This window comes from Squalius cephalus (assembly GCF_949319135.1).
Source record: "Squalius cephalus genome assembly, chromosome: 6".
Classification (NCBI taxonomy): Eukaryota; Metazoa; Chordata; class Actinopteri; order Cypriniformes; family Leuciscidae; genus Squalius; species Squalius cephalus.
This window is the reverse complement of record NC_137127.1, coordinates 404,819-427,318: the sequence shown is the minus strand read 5'-3', so window position 1 is coordinate 427,318 and position 22,500 is coordinate 404,819. Positions and strand designations below refer to the sequence as shown.

Sequence of the window (22,500 nt, the reverse complement as noted above, 5' to 3'; positions counted from 1 at the left end):
CACTGCAGCTTTACCACTATAGAGTCTCACAGCAGCTTTACCACTATAGAGTCTCACTGCAGCTTTACCACTATAGAGTCTCACAGTAGCTTTACCACTATAGAGTCTCACAGCAGCTTTACCACTATAGAGTCTCACAGCAGCTTTACCACTATAGAGTCTCACAGCGCTTTACCACTAGAGTCTCACAGCAGCTTTACCACTATAGAGTCTCACTGCAGCTTTACCACTATAGAGTCTCACAGCAGCTTTACCACTATAGAGTCTCACAGTAGCTTTACCACTATAGAGTCTCACAATAGCTTTACCACTATAGAGTCTCACAGTAGCTTTACCACTAGAGAGTCTCACTGCAGCTTTACCACTATAGAGTCTCACTGCAGCTTTACCACTATAGAGTCTCACAGCGCTTTACCACTATAGAGTCTCACAGCAGCTTTACCACTATAGAGTCTCACAGCTTTACCACTATAGAGTCTCACAGCAGCTTTACCACTATAGAGTCTCACTGCAGCTTTACAACTATAGAGTCTCACTGCAGCTTTACCACTATAGAGTCTCACAGCAGCTTTACCAACATAGAGTCTCACTGCAGCTTTACCACTATAGAGTCTCACAGCAGCTTTACCACTATAGAGTCTCACAGCAGCTTTGCCACTATAGAGTCTCACAGCAGCTTTACCACTATAGAGTCTCACTGCAGCTTTACCACTATAGAGTCTCACAGCAGCTTTACCACTATAGAGTCTCACTGCAGCTTTACCACTGTAGAGTCTCACTGCAGCTTTACCACTGTAGAGTCTCACTGCAGCTTTACCACTGTAGAGTCTCACTGCAGCTTTACCACTATAGAGTCTCACTGCAGCTTTACCACTATAGAGTCTCACAGTAGCTTTACCACTATAGAGTCTCACAGCAGCTTTACCACTATAGAGTCTCATAGCAGCTTTACCACTATAGAGTCTCACTGCAGCTTTACCACTGTAGAGTCTCACAGCAGCTTTACCACTATAGAGTCTCACTGCAGCTTTACCACTATAGAGTCTCACAGCAGCTTTACCACTAGAGTCTCACTGCAGCTTTACCACTATAGAGTCTCACAGCAGCTTTACCACTATAGAGTCTCACAGTAGCTTTACCACTGTAGAGTCTCACTGCAGCTTTACCACTGTAGAGTCTCACAGCAGCTTTACCACTATAGAGTCTCACTGCAGCTTTACCACTATAGAGTCTCACAGCAGCTTTACCACTATAGTCTCACAGCAGCTTTACCACTATAGAGTCTCACAGCAGCTTTACCACTATAGAGTCTCACTGCAGCTTTACCACTATAGAGTCTCACAGCAGCTTTACCACTATAGAGTCTCACTGCAGCTTTACCACTATAGAGTCTCACAGCAGCTTTACCACTATAGAGTCTCACAGCAGCTTTACTAGAGTCTCACAGCAGCTTTACCACTATAGAGTCTCACTGCAGCTTTACCACTATAGAGTCTCACAGCGCTTTACCACTGTAGAGTCTCACAGCGCTTTACCACTAGAGTCTCACAGCAGCTTTACCACTATAGAGTCTCACTGCAGCTTTACCACTATAGAGTCTCACAGCAGCTTTACCACTATAGAGTCTCACAGCAGCTTTACCACTATAGAGTCTCACTGCAGCTTTACCACTATAGAGTCTCACTGCAGCTTTACCACTATAGAGTCTCACAGCAGCTTTACCACTATAGAGTCTCACAGCAGCTTTACCACTATAGAGTCTCACTGCAGCTTTACCACTATAGAGTCTCACTGCAGCTTTACCACTATAGAGTCTCACAGCGCTTTACCACTAGAGTCTCACTGCAGCTTTACCACTATAGAGTCTCACAGCAGCTTTACCACTATAGAGTCTCACAGCAGCTTTACCACTATAGAGTCTCACAGCAGCTTTACCACTATAGTCTCACTGCAGCTTTACCACTATAGAGTCTCACAGCGCTTTACCACTATAGAGTCTCACTGCAGCTTTACCACTATAGAGTCTCACTGCAGCTTTACCACTATAGAGTCTCACTGCAGCTTTACCACTATAGAGTCTCACAGCAGCTTTACCACTATAGAGTCTCACTGCAGCTTTACCACTATAGAGTCTCACAGCAGCTTTACCACTGTAGAGTCTCACAGCGCTTTACCACTAGAGTCTCACAGCAGCTTTACCACTATAGAGTCTCACTGCAGCTTTACCACTATAGAGTCTCACAGCAGCTTTACCACTATAGAGTCTCACAGCAGCTTTACCACTATAGAGTCTCACCGCAGCTTTACCACTATAGAGTCTCACTGCAGCTTTACCACTATAGAGTCTCACAGCGCTTTACCACTATAGAGTCTCACAGCGCTTTACCACTATAGAGTCTCACTGCAGCTTTACCACTATAGAGTCTCACAGCAGCTTTACCACTATAGAGTCTCACAGCAGCTTTACCACTATAGAGTCTCACTGCAGCTTTACCACTATAGAGTCTCACAGTAGCTTTACCACTATAGAGTCTCACAGCAGCTTTACCACTATAGAGTCTCACTGCAGCTTTACCACTATAGAGTCTCACAGTAGCTTTACCACTATAGAGTCTCACTGCAGCTTTACCACTATAGAGTCTCACTGCAGCTTTACCACTATAGAGTCTCACAGCAGCTTTACCACTATAGAGTCTCACTGCAGCTTTACCACTATAGAGTCTCACTGCAGCTTTACCACTGTAGAGTCTCACTGCAGCTTTACCACTGTAGAGTCTCACAGCGCTTTACCACTATAGAGTCTCACAGCAGCTTTACCACTATAGAGTCTCACAGTAGCTTTACCACTATAGAGTCTCACAGCAGCTTTACCACTATAGAGTCTCACAGCAGCTTTACCACTATAGAGTCTCACTGCAGCTTTACCACTATAGAGTCTCACTGCAGCTTTACCACTATAGAGTCTCACTGCAGCTTTACCACTATAGAGTCTCACAGCAGCTTTACCACTATAGAGTCTCACAGCGCTTTACCACTATAGAGTCTCACTGCAGCTTTACCACTATAGAGTCTCACTGCAGCTTTACCACTATAGAGTCTCACTGCAGCTTTACCACTATAGAGTCTCACAGCAGCTTTACCACTATAGAGTCTCACTGCAGCTTTACCACTATAGAGTCTCACAGTAGCTTTACCACTATAGAGTCTCACTGCAGCTTTACCACTATAGAGTCTCACTGCAGCTTTACCACTATAGAGTCTCACAGCAGCTTTACCACTATAGAGTCTCACAGCAGCTTTACCACTATTACCACTATAGAGTCTCACAGCAGCTTTACCACTATAGAGTCTCACTGCAGCTTTACCACTATAGAGTCTCACAGTAGCTTTACCACTATAGAGTCTCACAGCAGCTTTACCACTATAGAGTCTCACAGTAGCTTTACCACTATAGAGTCTCACTGCAGCTTTACCACTATAGAGTCTCACAGTAGCTTTACCACTATAGAGTCTCACAGTAGCTTTACCACTATAGAGTCTCACAGCAGCTTTACCACTATAGAGTCTCACAGCAGCTTTACCACTATAGAGTCTCACAGCAGCTTTACCACTATAGAGTCTCACTGCAGCTTTACCACTATAGAGTCTCACTGCAGCTTTACCACTATAGAGTCTCACAGCAGCTTTACCACTATAGAGTCTCACAGCAGCTTTACCACTATAGAGTCTCACAGCAGCTTTACCACTATAGAGTCTCACTGCAGCTTTACCACTATAGAGTCTCACAGCGCTTTACCACTATAGAGTCTCACTGCAGCTTTACCACTATAGAGTCTCACTGCAGCTTTACCACTATAGAGTCTCACAGCAGTTTTACCACTATAGAGTCTCACAGCGCTTTACCACTATAGAGTCTCACAGCAGCTTTACCACTATAGAGTCTCACTGCAGCTTTACCACTATAGAGTCTCACTGCAGCTTTACCACTATAGAGTCTCACAGCGCTTTACCACTATAGAGTCTCACAGCACTTTACCACTATAGAGTCTCACAGCAGCTTTACCACTATAGAGTCTCACAGCAGCTTTACCACTATAGAGTCTCACTGCAGCTTTACCACTATAGAGTCTCACAGCGCTTTACCACTATAGAGTCTCACTGCAGCTTTACCACTATAGAGTCTCACTGCAGCTTTACCACTATAGAGTCTCACAGCAGTTTTACCACTATAGAGTCTCACAGCGCTTTACCACTATAGAGTCTCACAGCAGCTTTACCACTATAGAGTCTCACAGCGCTTTACCACTATAGAGTCTCACAGCAGCTTTACCACTATAGAGTCTCACTGCAGCTTTACCACTATAGAGTCTCACAGCAGCTTTACCACTATAGAGTCTCACAGCAGCTTTACTAGAGTCTCACAGCAGCTTTACCACTATAGAGTCTCACTGCAGCTTTACCACTATAGAGTCTCACAGCGCTTTACCACTGTAGAGTCTCACAGCGCTTTACCACTAGAGTCTCACAGCAGCTTTACCACTATAGAGTCTCACTGCAGCTTTACCACTATAGAGTCTCACAGCAGCTTTACCACTATAGAGTCTCACAGCAGCTTTACCACTATAGAGTCTCACTGCAGCTTTACCACTATAGAGTCTCACTGCAGCTTTACCACTATAGAGTCTCACAGCAGCTTTACCACTATAGAGTCTCACAGCAGCTTTACCACTATAGAGTCTCACTGCAGCTTTACCACTATAGAGTCTCACTGCAGCTTTACCACTATAGAGTCTCACAGCGCTTTACCACTAGAGTCTCACTGCAGCTTTACCACTATAGAGTCTCACAGCAGCTTTACCACTATAGAGTCTCACAGCAGCTTTACCACTATAGAGTCTCACAGCAGCTTTACCACTATAGTCTCACTGCAGCTTTACCACTATAGAGTCTCACAGCGCTTTACCACTATAGAGTCTCACTGCAGCTTTACCACTATAGAGTCTCACTGCAGCTTTACCACTATAGAGTCTCACTGCAGCTTTACCACTATAGAGTCTCACAGCAGCTTTACCACTATAGAGTCTCACTGCAGCTTTACCACTATAGAGTCTCACAGCAGCTTTACCACTGTAGAGTCTCACAGCGCTTTACCACTAGAGTCTCACAGCAGCTTTACCACTATAGAGTCTCACTGCAGCTTTACCACTATAGAGTCTCACAGCAGCTTTACCACTATAGAGTCTCACAGCAGCTTTACCACTATAGAGTCTCACAGCAGCTTTACCACTATAGAGTCTCACTGCAGCTTTACCACTATAGAGTCTCACAGCGCTTTACCACTATAGAGTCTCACAGCGCTTTACCACTATAGAGTCTCACTGCAGCTTTACCACTATAGAGTCTCACAGCAGCTTTACCACTATAGAGTCTCACAGCAGCTTTACCACTATAGAGTCTCACTGCAGCTTTACCACTATAGAGTCTCACAGTAGCTTTACCACTATAGAGTCTCACAGCAGCTTTACCACTATAGAGTCTCACTGCAGCTTTACCACTATAGAGTCTCACAGTAGCTTTACCACTATAGAGTCTCACTGCAGCTTTACCACTATAGAGTCTCACTGCAGCTTTACCACTATAGAGTCTCACAGCAGCTTTACCACTATAGAGTCTCACTGCAGCTTTACCACTATAGAGTCTCACTGCAGCTTTACCACTGTAGAGTCTCACTGCAGCTTTACCACTGTAGAGTCTCACAGCGCTTTACCACTATAGAGTCTCACAGCAGCTTTACCACTATAGAGTCTCACAGTAGCTTTACCACTATAGAGTCTCACAGCAGCTTTACCACTATAGAGTCTCACAGCAGCTTTACCACTATAGAGTCTCACTGCAGCTTTACCACTATAGAGTCTCACTGCAGCTTTACCACTATAGAGTCTCACTGCAGCTTTACCACTATAGAGTCTCACAGCAGCTTTACCACTATAGAGTCTCACAGCGCTTTACCACTATAGAGTCTCACTGCAGCTTTACCACTATAGAGTCTCACTGCAGCTTTACCACTATAGAGTCTCACTGCAGCTTTACCACTATAGAGTCTCACAGCAGCTTTACCACTATAGAGTCTCACTGCAGCTTTACCACTATAGAGTCTCACAGTAGCTTTACCACTATAGAGTCTCACTGCAGCTTTACCACTATAGAGTCTCACTGCAGCTTTACCACTATAGAGTCTCACAGCAGCTTTACCACTATAGAGTCTCACAGCAGCTTTACCACTATTACCACTATAGAGTCTCACAGCAGCTTTACCACTATAGAGTCTCACTGCAGCTTTACCACTATAGAGTCTCACAGTAGCTTTACCACTATAGAGTCTCACAGCAGCTTTACCACTATAGAGTCTCACAGTAGCTTTACCACTATAGAGTCTCACTGCAGCTTTACCACTATAGAGTCTCACAGTAGCTTTACCACTATAGAGTCTCACAGTAGCTTTACCACTATAGAGTCTCACAGCAGCTTTACCACTATAGAGTCTCACAGCAGCTTTACCACTATAGAGTCTCACAGCAGCTTTACCACTATAGAGTCTCACTGCAGCTTTACCACTATAGAGTCTCACTGCAGCTTTACCACTATAGAGTCTCACAGCAGCTTTACCACTATAGAGTCTCACAGCAGCTTTACCACTATAGAGTCTCACAGCAGCTTTACCACTATAGAGTCTCACTGCAGCTTTACCACTATAGAGTCTCACAGCGCTTTACCACTATAGAGTCTCACTGCAGCTTTACCACTATAGAGTCTCACTGCAGCTTTACCACTATAGAGTCTCACAGCAGTTTTACCACTATAGAGTCTCACAGCGCTTTACCACTATAGAGTCTCACAGCAGCTTTACCACTATAGAGTCTCACTGCAGCTTTACCACTATAGAGTCTCACTGCAGCTTTACCACTATAGAGTCTCACAGCGCTTTACCACTATAGAGTCTCACAGCACTTTACCACTATAGAGTCTCACAGCAGCTTTACCACTATAGAGTCTCACAGCGCTTTACCACTATAGAGTCTCACAGCGCTTTACCACTATAGAGTCTCACAGCAGCTTTACCACTATAGAGTCTCACAGCAGCTTTACCACTATAGAGTCTCACAGCGCTTTACCACTATAGAGTCTCACAGCGCTTTACCACTATAGAGTCTCACAGCAGCTTTAACACTATAGAGTCTCACTGCAGCTTTACCACTATAGAGTCTCACTGCAGCTTTACCACTATAGAGTCTCACAGCAGCTTTACCACTATAGAGTCTCACTGCAGCTTTACCACTATAGAGTCTCACTGCAGCTTTACCACTATAGAGTCTCACAGCAGCTTTACCACTATAGAGTCTCACTGCAGCTTTACCACTATAGAGTCTCACTGCAGCTTTACCACTATAGAGTCTCACAGCAGCTTTACCACTAGAGTCTCACTGCAGCTTTACCACTATAGAGTCTCACAGTAGCTTTACCACTATAGAGTCTCACAGCAGCTTTACCACTATAGAGTCTCACTGCAGCTTTACCACTATAGAGTCTCACAGTAGCTTTACCACTATAGAGTCTCACAGCGCTTTACCACTATAGAGTCTCACAGCAGCTTTACCACTAGAGTCTCACTGCAGCTTTACCACTATAGAGTCTCACAGTAGCTTTACCACTATAGAGTCTCACAGCAGCTTTACCACTATAGAGTCTCACTGCAGCTTTACCACTATAGAGTCTCACTGCAGCTTTACCACTATAGAGTCTCACAGCGCTTTACCACTATAGAGTCTCACAGCAGCTTTACCACTATAGAGTCTCACAGCAGCTTTACCACTATAGAGTCTCACAGCAGCTTTACCACTAGAGTCTCACAGCGCTTTACCACTATAGAGTCTCACAGCAGCTTTACCACTATAGAGTCTCACAGCAGCTTTACCACTATAGAGTCTCACTGCAGCTTTACCACTGGAGTCTCACTGCAGCTTTACCACTATAGAGTCTCACTGCAGCTTTACCACTATAGAGTCTCACTGCAGCTTTACCACTATAGAGTCTCACAGCGCTTTACCACTATAGAGTCTCACTGCAGCTTTACCACTATAGAGTCTCACAGTAGCTTTACCACTATAGAGTCTCACAGCAGCTTTACCACTATAGAGTCTCACAGCGCTTTACCACTATAGAGTCTCACTGCAGCTTTACCACTATAGAGTCTCACAGCAGCTTTACCACTATAGAGTCTCACTGCAGCTTTACCACTATAGAGTCTCACAGCAGCTTTACCACTATAGAGTCTCACTGCAGCTTTACCACTAGAGTCTCACTGCAGCTTTACCACTATAGAGTCTCACTGCAGCTTTACCACTATAGAGTCTCACAGTAGCTTTACCACTATAGAGTCTCACAGCGCTTTACCACTATAGAGTCTCACAGCGCTTTACCACTATAGAGTCTCACAGCAGCTTTACCACTATAGAGTCTCACTGCAGCTTTACCACTATAGAGTCTCACTGCAGCTTTACCACTATAGAGTCTCACAGCAGCTTTACCACTAGAGTCTCACTGCAGCTTTACCACTATAGAGTCTCACAGCGCTTTACCACTATAGAGTCTCACTGCAGCTTTACCACTATAGAGTCTCACAGCAGCTTTACCACTATAGAGTCTCACAGCAGCTTTACCACTATAGAGTCTCACTGCAGCTTTACCACTAGAGTCTCACTGCAGCTTTACCACTATAGAGTCTCACAGCGCTTTACCACTATAGAGTCTCACAGCAGCTTTACCACTATAGAGTCTCACAGCAGCTTTACCACTATAGAGTCTCACTGCAGCTTTACCACTGGAGTCTCACTGCAGCTTTACCACTATAGAGTCTCACAGCGCTTTACCACTATAGAGTCTCACAGCAGCTTTACCACTATAGAGTCTCACAGCGCTTTACCACTATAGAGTCTCACAGCAGCTTTACCACTATAGAGTCTCACAGCAGCTTTACCACTATAGAGTCTCACTGCAGCTTTACCACTATAGAGTCTCACAGCAGCTTTACCACTATAGAGTCTCACAGCAGCTTTACCACTAGAGTCTCACTGCAGCTTTACCACTATAGAGTCTCACAGCGCTTTACCACTATAGAGTCTCACAGCAGCTTTACCACTATAGAGTCTCACAGCAGCTTTACCACTATAGAGTCTCACAGCAGCTTTACCACTATAGAGTCTCACTGCAGCTTTACCACTGGAGTCTCACTGCAGCTTTACCACTATAGAGTCTCAGTGCAGCTTTACCACTATAGAGTCTCACTGCAGCTTTACCACTATAGAGTCTCACAGCGCTTTACCACTATAGAGTCTCACTGCAGCTTTACCACTATAGAGTCTCACAGTAGCTTTACCACTATAGAGTCTCACAGCAGCTTTACCACTATAGAGTCTCACAGCGCTTTACCACTATAGAGTCTCACTGCAGCTTTACCACTATAGAGTCTCACAGCAGCTTTACCACTATAGAGTCTCACTGCAGCTTTACCACTATAGAGTCTCACAGCAGCTTTACCACTATAGAGTCTCACTGCAGCTTTACCACTAGAGTCTCACTGCAGCTTTACCACTATAGAGTCTCACTGCAGCTTTACCACTATAGAGTCTCACAGTAGCTTTACCACTATAGAGTCTCACAGCGCTTTACCACTATAGAGTCTCACAGCGCTTTACCACTGTAGAGTCTCACAGCGCTTTACCACTATAGAGTCTCACTGCAGCTTTACCACTACAGAGTCTCACTGCAGCTTTACCACTATAGAGTCTCACAGCAGCTTTACCACTATAGAGTCTCACTGCAGCTTTACCACTATAGAGTCTCACAGCGCTTTACCACTAGAGTCTCACTGCAGCTTTACCACTATAGAGTCTCACAGCGCTTTACCACTAGAGTCTCACAGCAGCTTTACCACTATAGAGTCTCACAGCGCTTTACCACTAGAGTCTCACAGCAGCTTTACCACTATAGAGTCTCACTGCAGCTTTACCACTATAGAGTCTCACTGCAGCTTTACAGAGAGAACAGGAGATTACAGTAACAGAGAGTGTTCAGGCTTTACAGCAGATCTAGAGTAAAGATATTGTCCAGATGAAGTTAGTTTTGATTGATTCACTTCCGTTGCAAAGATCATTGGTTATTAACTCAGGGGCCGCTCACACACACCGCTCTCACAGAAAACAGAAACTTTTAATGTGTTCTGGACGCAAGTTTTGAAAAGTTGTGAAAAACGTGATCATCTCTGTGTAATCATCTGTGAAAACGGTGACGGCTTGCTCATGAATATTACGTGTTTAATCTCTCTCGAGTCCAACACTGAGTGAGTTAAACTGCAGTTCATCCACTGGCCACTAGAGGCCGGCTGCAGAAGAGGGTCATTACCCATAAACCCCTGTGTTAAAATGCCCAACTTTACAGCAGAAAAACACGTTTACAGTCTGGTGCAAAGAGTGGTTTTGGTCTATAAAGCTAATGTTGCTCTTCATGACGACTGTGAGGAGGGTGAATTTTTTTATAACTCATTTGTTTAAATTTATATTAAGCTTAAAGTTCTGCATAATTAAGGGCGTGGCCACTTGAGTGACAGGTGGATTGCCGCTGATGTCACTGCTAGCCGTTTGTCTGCTGTGTGTTAGCGTCACGTCACCTCAGCTAATCCGCCTCGCTGCACACGTTCGTTTATCCGGGAGTGACGCTTCCAAGATGGCGACCGCCGGCTCCGCCCACTTTGGGCTTCAGAAACGCTCTTCAGAAACTTCAACGTCACGAACACTACGCCCATATTTATTTACAGTCTATGGTTTGAATTCATATGTGTGTATTCCTTCTTTACAAATTGAACTCACCAAATTACTTGTCTGGCCTGCATAATACAGAATTTTTTGTTGTTCCGCGTATCCGTGCGAACTGGAATACTCTGATAAGGTTTTATTATTACAGAGGTAAAGGGAAGGAGTCTAGTTGACACACAGGTCTTTGATGTTCGCTGGTAATTTTCCACTTTAAGTGTCTCCTTTCATCATCCGGCGGAGCCACAATGCATGTGTGTGTGTGTGTGTGTGTGTGTGTTCTGCAGCACGGTGCGGATGTGAACGCGAGGGACATGCTGAAGATGAGCGCGCTGCACTGGGCCGTGGAGCACCGACACACACACGCCGTGGAGCTGCTGCTACGCTTCGGTGCCGATGTTCACGCGCAGAGCAAGTTCTGCAAGAACCCGCTGGACATCGCGCTGGACAACAGCAGCCTCGAGCTGGCCGAAGTCCTGCAGGTACAACAGACAGACCCCTGAGCGCTCGGGTCCTGCTCCTGGACACGTGTGTTTAGACAAACACACATGAGAATCACTTACATAAAAAACAACTTAAGTAAAGGTGACATATTAAGCCTCTTTTCACAAGATATAATATAAATCTCTGGTGTCCCCAGAATGTGTCTGTGAAATTTCAGCTCAAAATACCAGATCATTTATTATAGCTTGTCAAATTTGCCCCTTTTTGGGTGTGAGCAAAAACACGCAGTTTTTGTGTGTGTCCCTTTAAATGCAAATGAGCTTTAGCTCCGCCTCCGTTCAGAAGAGGGCGGAGTCTTCACACGAGCTTCAGAAACTCCAGCAATAACAGAACAGGCCAATCTCTCTCATCCAGAATCCCAGTATAACCAGTAGCGAGTGCAGCCTTACGGAGAGACTCAGGAAGAGCTTCTGAATGTTAGTGGAGACATTTCTGTAGTTGTTGTGGAGTTACACTGATCATCTCATCATCATGTTGAACTTCTCCACAAGTGTCCACAGTTCCTGAGGTCTTTATAAGACAGCGGTGGCATGTTCTGGTCAATAGTGTTCAGTGCTCGTCTGTGCTCAACCACAGAACAGCTTCAGGCTCTGCTGGATCTTCATCAGTGCGTTAGAACTGGTCTCTGTTGGCGCGTGTGGAACCAAATGTCGGCTGGTGTGTGTAAACGTGCAGATTAAGGGCCGGTAATATTATAATAAGATCCTCTTCATACGTCAGAAGGAGATCGAAATCTGATCGGCTTATTTTTTTACTTTGCATTTCCTTCAGCCTGAGGCTTATTCATTTCACTTCTGGTGTGAAAGGGCCGTAACATGTGCCAAAAATATAACTTTTTGTTGTTGTTATTTAAAAACTAACAAGCAAGCCCAGCCGAGGTGACAAAAAGTAACGCAAAAGTAATGTGATGCATTACTTTTCATAAAAAGTAACTAAGTAATGCAATTAGTTACTTTTTGGGGGAGTAACGCAATATTGTAATGCATTACTTTTAAACGTAACTTTCCCCAACACTGGTGATGTGTTCCTGTGTGTCAGGTGGCGATGCAGAACCAGATCAACACAAACCCCGAGAGTCCCGAGACTCTGACCATCCACACGTCCACTCCGCAGTTCATCATCGGTCCGGGAGGAGTCGTGAACCTCACCGGGATCGTCTCGCCGGGACACAGCAGCAAACACACAGGTGACGCCGGATCCTGAGCATGAGCTCGATGAAAGAGGCCTTTGTGCACACACACACTTGATCTGACGCATGACATGATTGTGCGTTTGCCCTCCGCACGAGAAAATTGCTGTTATTTGCACAAACAGAGGATCATCAAAGCCTGTGATTAGAGCGAGAGATAAGCTGATGTTCCTGATGCTGCTGTTCAGAATAAGTGCATTTTGAGTGGAAATATTGAGCATCTCTCTCTCTCTCTCTCTCTCTCTCTCTCTCTCTCTCTCTCTCTCTCTCTCTCTCTCTCTCTCTCGCTCTCTCGCTCTCACTCTCTCTCTCTCTCTCTCTCTCTCTCTGGTTCGCTCTCTCTCGCTCTCTCTCTCTCTCTCTCTCTCTCTCTCTCGCTCTCTCTCTCTCTCTCTCTCTCTCAGCTCTCTCTCTCTCTCTCTCTCTCTCTCTCTCAGATGAGCTCATCACCGCAGACACAGTGGATGGGGCCATCCAGCAGGTCGTGAGCTCTGGAGGTCAGCAGGTCATCACCATAGTAACAGACGGCATTCAGCTGGGCAACCTGCAGACGGGCACGGGCATCAGCCAGCCCATAATAGTCACCATGCCTGATGGGCAGCAGGGTGAGTGACACGGAAGCGCTCGATATCTGGATTCTCATCTTCATCTTTTAGATGCTGTGTTCAGTTGATGAACGACTAAAACTTCACTAAACGATGTCTGCAGCTTATGCCATCCCATAATCGCAATAAGCTACGATACTTTTGATATGAAAGAAAGTCTCAGCTTTCAATTTCTGTCAGTTTCATAATGAAGTTCAGTCAGTAAATGTGTGTTTGTGTCTCTTTAATGTTGAACCGATGAACTGTTCCTCTTTACTAGTAGTTACAGCAGCAGATTAACATGATGAACATCAGAAGGAATGTTGAAGGATCCAGAACAACTTCCTGAAATCAATCATGTCTCAAATAATCCATCAATCAGTGTTTCAACCGCTGAAAAAGTATGAGTGTGATTGTGAGTGTGTTACGTCACGTCACATTTATTTATATATGGGGTTGGGTATCGTTTGGGTTTTTTTTTTATACCGGTGCCAAATCGATACTTTTAAAACAGTACCGGTGCTTACTTAAAAAAAAAAAAAAAAGCCTCAAAACGATGGTGAATGACATTAAAGAACGGCTTTTTGTTGAAAAATAATCAAATAGAAAATTCTTAAAATCGAACAATATTTTCAAATTTAAGTATACTTAAATATATTTAAATAAGTAGCCTAAATAGAAAACACAACAAATTCACAATAAAACCTAAGACACCTAACCCAACTACAATAATTTAACGCTAAATAACACTAAAAAACAGTTACAGTACTAATAACAGCTAAGTAGTCTGTATTCTTGGTTTGCTAAAAACCAGCTTTACATTTCAGCATTTCTTTTGCAAAAATATGACTACATTTTTGCCTTCTCTGGCAAAATACGACACCTCTCCTGGCTAAATGCATGTCTTGCACAGGGTGAGCGTTATTTTAGAGCGCATCCCCTTAAATGCCGTGACGCGAAACCCCTCGTGGAAGAAGAACGCCGTCATGTTTACAACCGTGACAAGGAGCGCTCATCGGGATTAGATGTACGCCGGTCTGTTGTAGGGACATCGACTTTTCACACTAAACATGACACGCGGAACAAAACGAACTTTGATTGCCTGCTTGTGTATCTACTTTACAAACTATAAATGTATTGTTTTGTTAGTCCTTATGTGTATTTAAATGTCTGAAACCTAAATTAAACTTTATGTGGTTGAAAACACTGAACAGTTGTGATATATGACAGTGCTGAGCGCGTCTGTCTCTGGCTCAGCGCCAGCCAATGCGTGAACGCAGATTTGAATTTAGAAGTTGATGATCACGCGATCTGAACGTTCTAATCACAGCGGTGTGATCGTACGCATCAAATGGTTAACTAGCGATTACATACTGATTATGCTTCTTACGTCCGTTTCGGAGAACCAGATGGCAGATATTTCAACCGACAGCTGACGAGCTGAGGCATTTAAGAGGCACCGAAATCTGCGCTTTGATTCGGTCCGATTACATACCGTTACCTGGGTACCGGTTCCATATAAGTACCGGGTTCTGGATACGGCCCGGATCCGGGTGACTACATCATGAGTTGTGGTCGTGTCTAGGCGCAGGTCCACCATCTGGTCTGGATACGGCCCGGATCCAGGTGACTACATCATGCGTTGTGGGCGTGTCTAGGCGCAGGTCCACCATCTGGTCTGGATACGGCCCGGATCCGGGTGACTACATCATGCGTTGTGGGCGTGTCTAGGCGCAGGTCCACCATCTGGTCTGGATACGGCCCGGATCCGGGTGACTACATCATGTGCTGTGGGCGTGTCTAGGCGCAGGTCCTCCATCTGATCTGGATACAGCCCGGATCCGGCTGACTACATCATGCGTTGTGGTCGTGTCTAGGCGCAGGTCCTCCATCTGATCTGGATACAGCCCGGATCCGGGTGACTACATCATGCGTTGTGGGCGTGTCTAGGCGCAGGTCCTCCATCTGGTCTGGATACGGCCCGGATCCGGCTGACTACATCATGAGTTGTGGTCGTGTCTAGGCGCAGGTCCACCATCTGATCTGGATACGGCCCGGATCCGGGTGACTACATCATGAGTTGTGGTCGTGTCTAGGCGCAGGTCCTCCATCTGATCTGGATACGGCCCGGATCCGGGTGACTACATCATGTGTTGTGGGCGTGTCTAGGCGCAGGTCCTCCATCTGGTCTGGATACGGCCCGGATCCGGGTGACTACATCATGCGTTGTGGGCGTGTCTAGGCGCAGGTCCTCCATCTGGTCTGGATACGGCCCGGATCCGGGTGACTACATCATGCGTTGTGGTCGTGTCTAGGCGCAGGTCCTCCATCTGGTCTGGATACGGCCCGGATCCGGGTGACTACATCATGCGTTGTGGTCGTGTCTAGGCGCAGGTCCTCCATCTGATCTGGATACGGCCCGGATCCGGGTGACTACATCATGCGTTGTGGTCGTGTCTAGGCGCAGGTCCTCCATGTGGTCTGGATACGGCCCGGATCCGGGTGACTACATCATGCGTTGTGGTCGTGTCTAGGCGCAGGTCCTCCATCTGGTCTGGATACGGCCCGGATCCGGGTGACTACATCATGCGTTGTGGGCGTGTCTAGGCGCAGGTCCACCATCTGGTCTGGATACGGCCCGGATCCGGGTGACTACATCATGCGTTGTGGGCGTGTCTAGGCGCAGGTCCTCCATCTGGTCTGGATACGGCCCGGATCCGGGTGACTACATCATGCGTTGTGGTCGTGTCTAGGCGCAGGTCCTCCATCTGATCTGGATACAGCCCGGATCCGGGTGACTACATCATGCGTTGTGGGCGTGTCTAGGCGCAGGTCCTCCATCTGGTCTGGATACGGCCCGGATCCGGCTGACTACATCATGAGTTGTGGTCGTGTCTAGGCGCAGGTCCACCATCTGATCTGGATACGGCCCGGATCCGGGTGACTACATCATGAGTTGTGGTCGTGTCTAGGCGCAGGTCCTCCATCTGGTCTGGATACGGCCCGGATCCGGGTGACTACATCATGCGTTGTGGGCGTGTCTAGGCGCAGGACCTCCATCTGATCTGGATACGGCCCGGATCCGGGTGACTACATCATGTGTTGTGGGCGTGTCTAGACGCAGGTCCTCCATCTGATCTGGATACGGCCCGGATCCGGGTGACTACATCATGAGTTGTGGTCGTGTCTAGACGCAGGTCCTCCATCTGGTCTGGATACGGCCCGGATCCGGGTGACTACATCATGAGTTGTGGTCGTGTCTAGGCGCAGGTCCACCATCTGGTCTGGATACGGCCCGGATCCGGGTGACTACATCATGCGTTGTGGGCGTGTCTAGGCGCAGGTCCTCCATCTGATCTGGATACGGCCCGGATCCGGGTGACTACATCATGAGTTGTGGTCGTGTCTAGACGGAGGTCCTCCATCTGGTCTGGATACGGCCCGGATCCGGGTGACTACATCATGAGTTGTGGTCGTGTCTAGGCGCAGGTCCACCATCTGATCTGGATACGGCCCGGATCCGGGTGACTACATCATGCGTTGTGGTCGTGTCTAGGCGCAGGTCCTCCATCTGGTCTGGATACGGCCCGGATCCAGGTGACTACATCATGAGTTGTGGTCGTGTCTAGGCGCAGGTCCACCATCTGATCTGGATACGGCCCGGATCTGGGTGACTACATCATGTGTTGTGGGCGTGTCTAGGCGCAGGCCCTCCATCTGGTCTGGATACGGCCCTGATCCGGGTGACTACATCATGTGTTGTGGTCGTGTCTAGGCGCAGGTCCTCCATCTGGTCTGGATACGGCCCGGATCCGGGTGACTACATCATGTGCTGTGGTCGTGTCTAGGCGCAGGTCCTCCATCTGGTCTGGATACGGCCCGGATCCGGCTGACTACATCATGAGTTGTGGTCGTGTCTAGGCGCAGGTCCTCCATCTGGTCTGGATACGGCCCGGATCCGGGTGACTACATCATGTGTTGTGGTCGTGTCTAGGCGCAGGTCCTCCATCTGGTCTGGATACGGCCCGGATCCGGGTGACTACATCATGTGTTGTGGTCGTGTCTAGGCGCAGGTCCTCCATCTGGTCTGGATACGGCATGGATCCGGGTGACTACATCATGTGTTGTGGTCGTGTCTAGGCGCAGGTCCTCCATCTGGTCTGGATACGGCCCGGATCCGGGTGACTACATCATGTGTTGTGGTCGTGTCTAGGCGCAGGTCCACCATCTGATCTGGTTACGGCCCGGATCCGGCTGTGTGTGTATGTTACTCGCTGGTCTCACTTAGTGTGTGTTCCTGCAGTGCTGACGGTGTCGGACACAGAGGTCGCAGAGGAAACGGTCATCAGCGACGAACCGTCAGTCAAACGGCAGCGAGTGAAAGAAGAAGATGAGGATCAGACGATAGAAACACAAGACATTCAGATACAGCAAACGCTTTCGCTGGAGGACTTCCAGGTGAGACACACACACACACACACAGCCAGCCCACAATCCCTGTCACACCAGCATCTGACACATAACAATTACATGTTTTATCCAGTGATGAAGATGTAAACAGTCTGACTGTGTGTGTGACAGGAGAAAGTGTCTCTTCTGAAGCAGCTGGAGGAGGCGAACCGTGAGGCGCAGAAATACCGACAGCAGTTCCTGAAGAAGGAGCAGGAGGCCGAAGCGTACCGGCAGAAGCTGGAGGCCATCACACGCCAGAGCGGGAAGAAACACGCCTAACACGCACACACACATACACACACACACGGCCATCACACGGCAGAGAGCGGGAAGAAACACGCCTAACACACACAATACACACACACACGGCAGAGCGGAAAGAAACACGCCTGAAACACACACACACACACACTGGACACACTGTGCTTTCTGTGCCCGGATCAGTGTCGTTCATTAGGGGCCGAGCTCTGAAGGTGTGTGTGTCGTATCCGTCAGTGTTCTCATCATTACTCTTCCCTCTTCTGCTCCTGACCCCATCGAACTGCTTACAGGAAATGATGTAATTTGGCACACAGATGGAGGACAGTCTCATCATTAACTCCCTCTAGCGCCACTATTAATGTTTATTCTAATTACTTGTGAATATTAACTAAATTCTTGACTCAAGATGTCTTTTTCCATATGCCCAAAAATCATAAAGTCTCTTTTAATTCAGTGCAATTTACCGAGTTGAATGAAACCCAATTATTGCATGTCAACTAGTTTATTTTTTAATTTTGTAGTAAAATGCTGTAATTTTCGCATGCATTAGCGTATCGTTACAGCACTCTGTGTGTGTCATGGCCTGAAGGTACTCGAAAGGTTTTGCCTATTTTAATGAAACCATTGGTCAGATTATCTTCAGACCATTCCAGCACAAACGTATTAAAAGTTTTTGATAGACCAAACTGTAATTGCATCCAACATCAATGAAATTGTTAGCATGATGTCAAAATTATTGAGTGTGTTATTGTCCTCACACTGACCCACATCAGTTTGGTCACAGCGCCACCTATTGGTCAAAAGTCATAACGATTAAATCACATTGAAAGTGATTGTATTTGTGTGTTTTTTTTCAGCTATTTTGACTAAAATAAACAAAAAATCTCTTTAATTGTCTGATAATCATAGTGCCTCTTTCTGCTTGACCCCTCATCGCCGCTTACAGCTATATTTCACTGTTTCAGACACATATCCTCCATCGGCCTCTGAATAACGAGGAAAAAAAAACGTTTAATTGTGTAATAATGTGACGATGTTTTATGCTCTGGATTGAGTTTCATGTACAGGTCGCGTCTGATCAAGTCTTTCATCATCAGACTCCGTAAGATTCAGTTTCCTCACTGATCATCAACATAAATCAAACGTTCTTGTGTTTATAGCTTCAACATGCCTGTTGTTTGTGATGCAGTATTTCTGTCAGAAAGATTATTATTTTTAAAAGACAAACTGGATGGATTTTGTTTCTTTGAGGAGGATCTCAGCTTCACTCAAACTGACTTTTGCTATGTAAAAATGCTGAATAAATGCACAATAAAATGTTTTTACAGTATTCCAGCATCTGTAAGTTTCTGTAGAGGGAATATTGTTGTTGGGATTGTTCAAACACACATATTGTAGATATGGATTGATGTTTCCTCAGTGCTCGTAAAGATCTGTGTTTGACGGACACTCACCTACAGCCTGAATCAATGGTGTCTTTGTGGAGTGTGTGTGTGTCGGTTTACGTCAGCGGGCAGTGGCTATAAGAGTGTGTGAGAGCTGGAGCGGCTCACACACACACACACACACAGCGCATCTTCCTCTGACCGACGGGATGCAGGAGCAGGAATACATGCAGAGAGGTAATGAACCTCTAATAATTATACAAGAATGGTTTTATATTAGTTTTGCAGCTGTAATAGAGTTTAGCTTTAATAACTCTTGATCCATAGATGAAGGACTGCTGGTTATTTCCTGAACATTAAACATTGAGGACTTTTTATCACTTTAAATTGTTTGCATGCTATTGTTATCTTCTGAAGTAAGGTCATTTTCTTGTATTAAATTGATTTTATATTGAAGTTCTGCTGTAATATGTGTGTGTCGGTACTCTTCATCTATTGTTTTATTACTTTTCTCTAATGTTGTTCAGTCTTGTATTGGCCGTGACCTCAGGCTCACAGTGCCCAGCAAGCTATTTTGCTTTTAAAAGACGTCTAATAGCCGTCTAATATTTGTTTAATTGCTAAATCCTGACTACAGATTGACCACCATGACATGAAATTACACTTGTAGATATTATTGGCATTGGTAACATGGTGGGATATCAACCATCTCATGCGCTGATTGGCCAAAAACTACAATGAATCAGTTTTGACTATAAGTGGGCTACAAATAGCATAGAAATGAAATAAAACCAATCACATTGTAATCACTGTTGACCTAGCTTACATGATGGAATATCATTTATCTCACAAGTTATTTTGGCAAAAACAACATGTACCCAATTCAAATTTTTTTTTGTCTAGAAGTTTGTTACTCATAGCCAAACTATATCGGGTCTATAGTTAACAGAGACGGTGAAATGACGGCTATTGCTTGCTGGCCATGTTTGTTTTAATGTGTTGATGTTCCTCTATTGTGTGTGTGTGGTGTGTGTGTGTGTGTGTGTGTGTGTGTGTATGTGTGTAGGGAAGGAGATGGTGGACTTCATACAGCAGTATCTCACACGGATCCGTGAGCGGCGGGTGGTTCCGGATGTTCAGCCGGGATTCATGCGTCCTCTTCTGCCCAGCAGCGCCCCGTACGAGCCTGAGGACTGGAGCCACATCATGCAGGACGTGGAGAACATCATCATGCCCGGGGTCTGCCTCTGTGTGTGTGTGTGTGTGTGTGTGTGTGTGTCTATCTATCTATCTACACTATATTGCCAAAAGTATTGGGACACCCTTCTAAATCATTGAATTCAGGTGTTCCAATCACTTCCATGGCCACAGTTGTATAAATCAATCACTAGTGTATACAAGCTATATAAGCACTATAAGTGCAATCTAAAGCGTGGGATACAGTGGTGTAAAGCGTGGTATGCAGTGGTGTAAAGCGTGGTATGCAGTGGTGTAAAGCGTGGTATGCAGTGGTGTAAAGCGTGGTATGCAGTGGTGTAAATTGTGGGATGCAGTGGCGTAAAGCGTGGGATTCAGTGGCGTAAAGCGTGGGGTGCAGTGGCGTAAAGCGTGGGGTGCAGTAAAGCGTGGGATGCAGTGGCGTAAAGCGTGGGGTGCAGTGGTGTAAAGCGTAGGATTCAGTGGCGTTAAAGCGTGGGGTGCAGTGGCGTAAAGCGTGGGATGCAGTGGCGTAAAGCGTGGGATGCAGTGGTGTAAAGCGTGGGGTGCAGTGGTGTAAAGTGTGGGATGCTGTGGCGTAAAGCGTGGGATGCAGTGGTGTAAAGTGTGGGGTGCAGTGGTGTAAAGCGTGGGGTGCAGTGGTGTAAAGCTTGGGATGCAGTGGTGTAAAGCGTGGGGTGCAGTGGTGTAAAGCGTGGGGTGCAGTGGTGTAAAGCGTGGGGTGCAGTGGTGTAAAGCGTGGGGTGCAGTGGTGTAAAGCGTGGGATGCAGTGGTGTAAAGCGTGGGGTGCAGTGGTGTAAAGCGTGGGGTGCAGTGGTGTAAAGCGTGGGGTGCAGTGGCGTAAAGCGTGGGGTGCAGTGGTGTAAAGCGTTCGATGCTGTGGCGTAAAGCATGGGATGCAGTGGTGTAAAGCGTGGGGTGCAGTGGTGTAAAGCGTGGGGTGCAGTGGCGTAAAGCGTGGGGTGCAGTGGTGTAAAGCGTGGGATGCAGTGGTGTAAAGCGTGAGATGCAGTGGTGTAAAGCGTAGGGTGCAGTGGCGTAAAGTGTGGGATGCAGTGGTGTAAAGCGTGGGATGCAGTGGTGTAAAGCGTGGGATGCAGTGGTGTAAAGCGTGGGATGCAGTGGTGTAAAGCGTGGGGTGCAGTGCTGTAAAGCGTGGGGTTCAGTGGCGTAAAGCGTGGGATGCAGTGGCGTAAAGCGTGGGATTCAGTGGTGTAAAGCTTGGGGTGCAGTGGTGTAAAGCGTGGTGTGCAGTGGTGTAAAGCGTGGGGTGCAGTGGTGTAAAGCGTGGGGTGCAGTGCTGTAAAGTGTGGGATGCAGTGGTGTAAAGTGTGGGATGCAGTGGAGTAAAGTGTGGGATGCAGTGGTGTAAAGCGTGGGGTGCAGTGGTGTAAAGCGTGGGGTGCAGTGGTGTAAAGCGTAGGATTCAGTGGCGTTAAAGCGTGGGGTGCAGTGGCGTAAAGCGTGGGATGCAGTGGCGTAAAGCGTGGGATGCAGTGGTGTAAAGCGTGGGGTGCAGTGGTGTAAAGTGTGGGATGCTGTGGCGTAAAGCGTGGGATGCAGTGGTGTAAAGTGTGGGGTGCAGTGGTGTAAAGCGTGGGGTGCAGTGGTGTAAAGCGTGGGGTGCAGTGGTGTAAAGCGTGGGATGCAGTGGTGTAAAGCGTGGGATGCAGTGGTGTAAAGCGTGGGGTGCAGTGGTGTAAAGCGTGGGGTGCAGTGGTGTAAAGCGTGGGATGCAGTGGTGTAAAGCTTGGGATGCAGTGGTGTAAAGCGTGGGGTGCAGTGGTGTAAAGCGTGGGGTGCAGTGGTGTAAAGCGTGGGGTGCAGTGGTGTAAAGCGTGGGGTGCAGTGGTGTAAAGCGTGGGGTGCAGTGGTGTAAAGCGTGGGGTGCAGTGGTGTAAAGCGTGGGATGCAGTGGTGTAAAGCGTGAGATGCAGTGGTGTAAAGCGTAGGGTGCAGTGGCGTAAAGTGTGGGATGCAGTGGTGTAAAGCGTGGGATGCAGTGGTGTAAAGCGTGGGATGCAGTGGCGTAAAGCGGTAG

The 22,500-nt window shown here is 46.7% G+C and overlaps 2 protein-coding genes across 4 annotated transcripts in view; both read left to right on the top strand.

The window, feature by feature from the left end:
• The window catches only part of gabpb1 (GA binding protein transcription factor subunit beta 1), a 37,972-nt gene extending 19,991 nt beyond the window's left edge, over positions 1–17,981 (top strand). For all 3 annotated transcript variants that reach the window (XM_079874169.1, XM_079874170.1, XM_079874168.1), the window contains exons 4-8: positions 11,153–11,347; positions 12,408–12,555; positions 12,996–13,163; positions 17,446–17,600; positions 17,724–17,981. In XM_079874169.1, the coding sequence (XP_079730295.1) occupies positions 11,153–11,347; positions 12,408–12,555; positions 12,996–13,163; positions 17,446–17,600; positions 17,724–17,873 (816 nt within the window). In that variant the 3' untranslated portion in view covers positions 17,874–17,981. The remainder of the gene's footprint in view (positions 1–11,152; positions 11,348–12,407; positions 12,556–12,995; positions 13,164–17,445; positions 17,601–17,723) is intronic.
• Positions 17,982–18,118: 137 nt separating this feature from the next.
• Positions 18,119–22,500, top strand: part of hdc (histidine decarboxylase) — an 18,247-nt gene continuing 13,865 nt past the window's right edge. Inside the window, exons 1-2 of the mRNA XM_079874172.1 lie at positions 18,119–19,477; positions 20,307–20,479. Of these exons, the coding sequence (XP_079730298.1) occupies positions 19,450–19,477; positions 20,307–20,479 (201 nt within the window). The 5' untranslated portion in view covers positions 18,119–19,449. The remainder of the gene's footprint in view (positions 19,478–20,306; positions 20,480–22,500) is intronic.